The 6477-nt window shown below is 46.6% G+C and overlaps 1 protein-coding gene across 1 annotated transcript in view; it reads right to left on the bottom strand.

The window, feature by feature from the left end:
- Positions 1 to 5989, bottom strand: part of ARHGAP35 (Rho GTPase activating protein 35) — a 79402-nt gene extending 73413 nt beyond the window's left edge. Inside the window, exon 1 of the mRNA XM_028477727.2 lies at positions 1949 to 5989. Within this exon, the coding sequence (XP_028333528.1) occupies positions 1949 to 5632 (3684 nt within the window). The 5' untranslated portion in view covers positions 5633 to 5989. The remainder of the gene's footprint in view (positions 1 to 1948) is intronic.
- Positions 5990 to 6477: the final 488 nt, after the last annotated feature.

The raw sequence follows: 6477 nt of genomic DNA on the forward strand, positions 1-6477 counted from the left end.
TGCCCCAGCCCGGGAAGACCCCACGTGCCGCGGAGCGGCTGGGCCCGTGAGCTATGGCCGCTGAGTCTGCGCGTCCGGAGACTGTGCTCCGCGACGGGGGAGGCCACAACAGTGAGAGGCCCGCGTACCGCAATTAAAAAAAAAAAAAAAAAAAAAAAGGTAGCTTGAAGTCGGAAAACCCGTTATGATTCGCAGTGTGATATTATGCCACCTTCCTAATTCCCAGGTGTGCAGACACCTCCACACTTAAAAGACTGTCAGCGTTTAGATACGCTGTGCTGGCAACAGTCTTCACTGGGAGTGGAGGAGGAAGAGAAGAAAGCCAAAATGTTCAAAATGTTTGGACTCCAGTATCATCAAACAGGAGAGCTCTGGGGAAATACTGGCAGGCTGGTCAGGCTACTTTCTGGCTTCCCAATAAGAACTGCTTTCCACGGGTCTGCCCGATACCAACTTGGAGAACAAAATACTGCAGGCAGATAAAGGTATAGAAATGTAAAAGCAAACCATAGGGAGAGCAAACAGAAGAATGCCTACGATATTTATTGATATACAGCTCAGAATGGGAGGGGAACAGAACGCACAATGATACTGCCCTGCCCTCTCTGAAATTCTATAGGTAAGAAAATTCTGGAAGCTCTGGCCTGTAGTGATTGAGAAGCTTGCTGTATGCTATCAGGGAACACAAAGTGAACAGGTTTTCCCTGTGAGGGCCATGGCACCATGTTCCTCCATCTCCAAGGACCCTCTTAACCAATATGAGCTGCAGAACTGGCCTCCAGATAATACACAATGCTGGGGGCGGGCCTGCATGTAACAGAGTCTGTTGACAGAGTTCTGTTGTGGTGTCTCACCAAGATGTCTTTCTCTGAAAAACAAAAGGTATTTCCCCTACTCTAAATGGGGAAAAAATAAAGTTAAGAAATACCTTTTCTATCTCAAGGCCTAAGCTCAAGAGGACAGGGCACACTGCCCTGCACAGCGCAATTCCATGCGAGATAAAGAGACTTCATTTGCTCCTACATTTGGGGCTGTTTCCTCTACATCTGACAGCAGCCCTGACATTCCTAACACACATGGTTTACTTTTTCTTTCTTTTCCCCTTCCTGCCCCATTTGTGGTCCCTAAATCAAATCCGAAGCTCTCACTGATAGCAGCAGCAACTCACTCAAGGAGCTGGAGGGCACTCCAATTTTACAAACACGGGACAGGTTTATAACTCACAGAGACAAGATTATTTTTCATTTAGGTACTTGAAGACCCTTCAGTAATTTATATGTGCAAATAAAATAACCATCTAATTTTTCCTAATCTAAAATGCAGCAACCTTTACAGATCACCAAGGGGGAAAAGGAGCATTTAAGAGATGTATGGAGGAAATGTTCGTTTCTCAGTCAAAGACTGAGGACTGTGATTCTGGGTTCTGCTGTTTAAGTGAAGAAAGGCCAAGCACATTGTCACTGGCTTGGCTGTTTGTCAGGACACTGACAAGTTCTACATGATCTGCTCATTGTAGTAATTACCTAACTATTGTTTTGGACAAAGACAACTCGGGCTATCTATCCCAAGTCCTTACGACTTGGGAGCTACCAGTAGTAGCTATCTGAGACACTGCTTATTTTTTAATGCTAAGTCAAAGAGTAAAGACACACACACACACACACACACACACACACACACACACACACACGGCAGTTTTTTACCAGAGTAAGCTGTCCAGGCTATCTACCCAAAGTCCTTACCACTTGAGAGCTACTAGTAGCTATCTGAGACACAGCTTATTTTTTAATGCTAAGTCAGAGTAAAGACACACACACACAACACACACCCACAGGGCAGTTTTTTACCAGAGTAAGCTGTCCTTGAAAATCTTCATCATCATCAATGAACTCTTACCAAGACACTGTGCAAGCCACTCCTATAACTCATTCCTAAACTCATGTCTTACCTTAGTGTTCCTTCTTAGACTGCGAAGAATATTCCTCCTCCTTGGGTCTTCATCTGTCTCATATGGAATGACGGCACTGTCCCCTTTATAACCCTGGGATGCCTGATCCTCCTCTTTTTTTCGGATGGGCCCAAGCTCATCATCGCTCCCCACGGTGAAGCTGGTTCGATAACTAGCAAACCTCCCCAGCCGGCTGCATCTCGTCCTGTACAGCACTGGCTTGCTCACGATGGATACCTTGCGTCCTCGCTCTAGAGAACTAGTGTCCATTTCGCTGTCGGAACCATTCCCACTGCCATTGGACTGGGCTTTGTTGATATTCCGAATGGTGATGATTTTGCCTTGGGTGCTGTCGTGGGGCACTGAGTATATGTTTTCTTCTTCGTTCCTTGGCTTGACCACAGCATCCATGGGTTCGGCATAATCAGACGGATCGAACCCATCTGGAGGTAGCCAGGTGCTAGAAGACACAGACTTCCTCTGTCCATCTCTATGGCCTTGGTCTAAATAAGACAGATCCCCCTTTGTAATTTCAAAATGGACAGGAGGCTTTGGTTTGACTGGCGGAGGTACTTTGTTGTTCAGTTTACTCTCAAAATTGCTCATGATGAAAGACAGCCCATCATTTCCCTCCAGTTCCATAGAGAGCTTAGAATGGTCTTTGGACAGAGAGGGCAGTGATGTGTCTTCTCGAAACAGGCTGTAAGAAGGGGGCTCGATATCTTCTTCAGAATCCTGCAGGTTTGAGTTGCAGAGCGGAGAGCCTGCCCGGGGGGAGTTAAACACCTCTTCTGTGGTGCTGCAGGCCTCGGCAGCGTTGTCGTACATATGAGTAGCCTCGATTATGTTCTTTTTGTCCACCACATCTTTAAAAAATGGGTGGAAGATCTCAAGTTTATGCTGGGGTTGGCTACAGGGGATACTTGTGAACTTTCCGTCAATTTCTTGAGCAATCTCCTCCCCCTCAGTCAGCTGTTCCCGACTTAAGTCATTGTCCAGGACATCTACAGCGCCGTCAGTGAGTGCAACCAGCTGGATGGGGGTAATATCCTGCACTTCACAAAGAAAGGCACGCAACATAGCCAAGGAGGCCTTACGTTTGGCTGAATAAAAAACAATGTACCCATGGACCAATCGGCTTTTTCTGATGCTAAACGAGGAATGGTATGAAAGAAGAGACAGTTCAATGCGCTTCTTGTGTAGTCCGATTGGTAGTTCAAGTAAAACAGAGTTGTTGCTTCCACAATGGGAAGACTTACAGGTTTGGGACTGAAGGACAGGAAAAAGTATGTCATCTGCACTAAAAGGATCTCCACACATCAGACACATGACAATTCGCAGGTCAACATCAGCCAGATCTTTGATGCTAGCAGTAGAACTGACCAGGTTTAAGTTACGCTTGGAGTCCAGGAGTCCTTTCAAAACTTGACTGATTTGCTTTTCGTTAATGTTGCGTCCGTAACCAATGCCAGCGGAAGCAGGGTCGAGAAAGACACACTGAAGTTTGCTAGCAATCTGCTGACCTTGCTGTATTAAGCTATGCAGGGTCTCTCCACTGGTGTCTCCTCTTTTGTTAACCAAAATTAAGGTCAGGGGGAGATGGACTAAATGATTATCTCGCCTGCCAAGTGTGGACTCTCTGCTCTTCTCTATACTCTCCACCACATAGGACAGAGACTCTTTTGAATTGTAAAGGCAGAGACAGCCATGGGGCTGAAACGTTGGTGTTTGGAAAGAGTTCACAGGAAGCCTGACGTTCCCTTCTATTGGCCTCAGGGAGAGCTCATACATTTTACCATCTATCACATACTTATCATCATTTGTACAAAGAGCTCGAATCTCATTGGCCAACTCTCGTGCAAGGCCGTCCTTGCCCAAGATCACCAAGTTGATTCTATCAATGTTGGGGTCAGAAAGGGAATTTTTCTGATTCCGGTCAGATGGTCGGATAAACCGAGAACTAATCAAGTGCTCGATCTTAGCATCCACACAGGCGGGGCAGCTAGGGCATGTTTCCTTTGTTGGGTGGTACACAAAATGAATGTGCTTCAGAATAAGGGCATCACGCTCCGCCTGGAGCTTCTGTAATGCCTTAAATCGCTGTTCCTCCCCCAGAACATCCTGAATGACACCCATCTTCTCCTTGCTGGGCTTAGCATCCAGCTCCAGCTCATAAAACAATTCCGAATATTCCAAAAGCAGCTCCTGAAACTCTTCCTTTGCTTTGTCTATAATTTGCTTTTGGTGTTTGCCATAAATATCCATGTATACAGATTCTTCTAGCCACTGATAGAAATCTTCATTCATAATAAAACTGCGGGCCTCTTCCCAAGGCTTTCCAGGAGTTATGAAAGGAGAGGTCTCCAGGTTTTCTTTGAATGCCCTTCTCATCTCAGCTCTTTTCCTCTCGTTCCGCAGCTTCTCTAAGTGGGCCTCGTATAGCTGCTCTGCGGGGACGGTATCCATCAAGTCAAAGGGAATCCGCTCATTCTCGATGTTGTCAATGTGGCTGGTGGCATCCCACGGTGTCTCTTCAAGCACAACAAACCACTTCAAGAATTCTGGCTTGGTCTCCAAGAGCTTTTTGGCTTTTACACAGCTTAGGTGGTCTATTTCATCTAGATTGGGTATAAGAGCTTCAAAAGCCAGTGGGAGGGCTGCCAGGTACAGCTTCCTCCTGCGCTCAATATGCTCATGCTTGAGGCGATGGATGTGCTGGAGAAATAGCTTCTTGGCTTTCTGAGTCCCTTCCAGGTAGACATAGTCCTGGTACTCAGGAGAGGCCTGCATCTTTCGGCTGACACCCAACCAATTCTCATTGTGGTTTTTCACAATGCGACTCACCAGCCACTCATACTTGTCTTTTGCTGTAGCTATCTGCTGACTCTGCTGCTTGAGAGCTTCAAAATAAGGAATGATTTTCGTCTTTCCCCGACTTTTATCAATGAGTTGCACTAAGGTGCTGAAAGCTAAGTCCACATTTACATTGGATCTTGCTGAGGTCTCCACAACCTGGAGGTTCTTTTTGCTTAAGGCAAAAGTATGTGCATCTCTAATGTACCGCTCAACACCCTCATCACACTTAGTCAGGACCACCACTATGGGCTTTTTTGTTTTTGCAAGCTGATTGTAGAGATTAGAGACAAACTTGAGCTGGTCATCAAAGTTCCTATTCATGCCCCTGCTAACATCAATACCAAGAAGAAAACCATCAATTAGCAGCTTTCCATCTGGCATCTGTTTCTGCTCAAAGTCCTGCTCCAGCCCCAGCTGGTCAGTGCAAAAGTACATGAGTTTTTCAGCTGATGCGAGCTTGGTTGCAGCAGCTCTCTTGATATAGGGCTGCAGGGCCGTGCTCCGGTGAGGTTGAAAAGTCTGATCATCAATGAATTCAGTCTGCTCCACAACATGCATCTTACATTCCACACAGTCCTCCAGGGAACGGCTAACTTCTCCCCAGTAGAGGAAGTGGTCATTATTGACCACTCGCCCACCAAAGTCGCTGGTGCTGAGGACAGAGGTGTGGTCCAAGTGAAACTCGTCGGCACTCGGGCGCACAAAGCGGTTGCACAAACACGACTTCCCAATGCCGCACTGGCCCTTCTCCTTCTCCGTCCCAGACAACCCCACCACACCGATGTTGTAGGTGGGAATGCGGACATCTTGCTTCCTTGCCATCATCATCGTCGACACATCCTGCCACAATCAGCTACTTCCAAGATCAGATTAGTGTTGTCCAGTGGACCCAGTGGCTTCCCCACATTATCAGCGGGGGCCGGCTGCCCACGAAGCAGAAGTGTCAGATCTCATCGTGCTTGTATACCAGTACGAGGTTAGTTTTTGCCACTTCTCATCGCCAAATAGCCAACATTTCTTCCTAGGTGGGGGAGGAAAAAAGAAAACCAATCAGCATCATAATTTTGAAACCAATTTTAATCACCAAACAACAGGAAAAATCAATTTTATTATTCAACAAGTAATTATAGTAAACATCAAATGTACGAGGCCTTAAGCTGGGTAAAGACATAAGAGCAAATAAGACTGACATCTGGACTTCCCTGGTGGCGCAGTGGTTTAGAATCCACCTGCCAACGCAGGGGACACAGGTTCAAGCCCTGGTCCGGGAAGATCTCACACGCCACGGAGCAGCTAAGCCCATGTGCCGCAACTACTGAGCCCACGTGCTGCAACTACCGAAACCCACGTGCCTAGAGCCGATGCTCCGCAACAAGAGAAGCCACCGCAATGAGAAGCCCGTGCACCGCAACGAAGAGCAGCCCCTGCTCGCCGCAACTACAGAAAGCCTGCGCACAGCAACGAAGACCCAATGCAGCCAAAAATAAAAAAATAAATAAAAAAGATAATCTGCCAACAGCAAAGAATGTAAGAAGTGGTGAAATAACCAAAGCATTTGCACTAAAGGTAATCTACAAAGCAAGGCAGTTTACAATTATTTTTAAAAAAGACTGACATCTGTGTACCCTCAGAGGTACAATGTCACCTAATGGAGGAAGACACGTAAGTAAGCA

The sequence above is a fragment of the Physeter macrocephalus genome, chromosome 17, assembly GCF_002837175.3.
Source record: "Physeter macrocephalus isolate SW-GA chromosome 17, ASM283717v5, whole genome shotgun sequence".
Lineage (NCBI taxonomy): Eukaryota > Metazoa > Chordata > Mammalia > Artiodactyla > Physeteridae > Physeter > Physeter macrocephalus.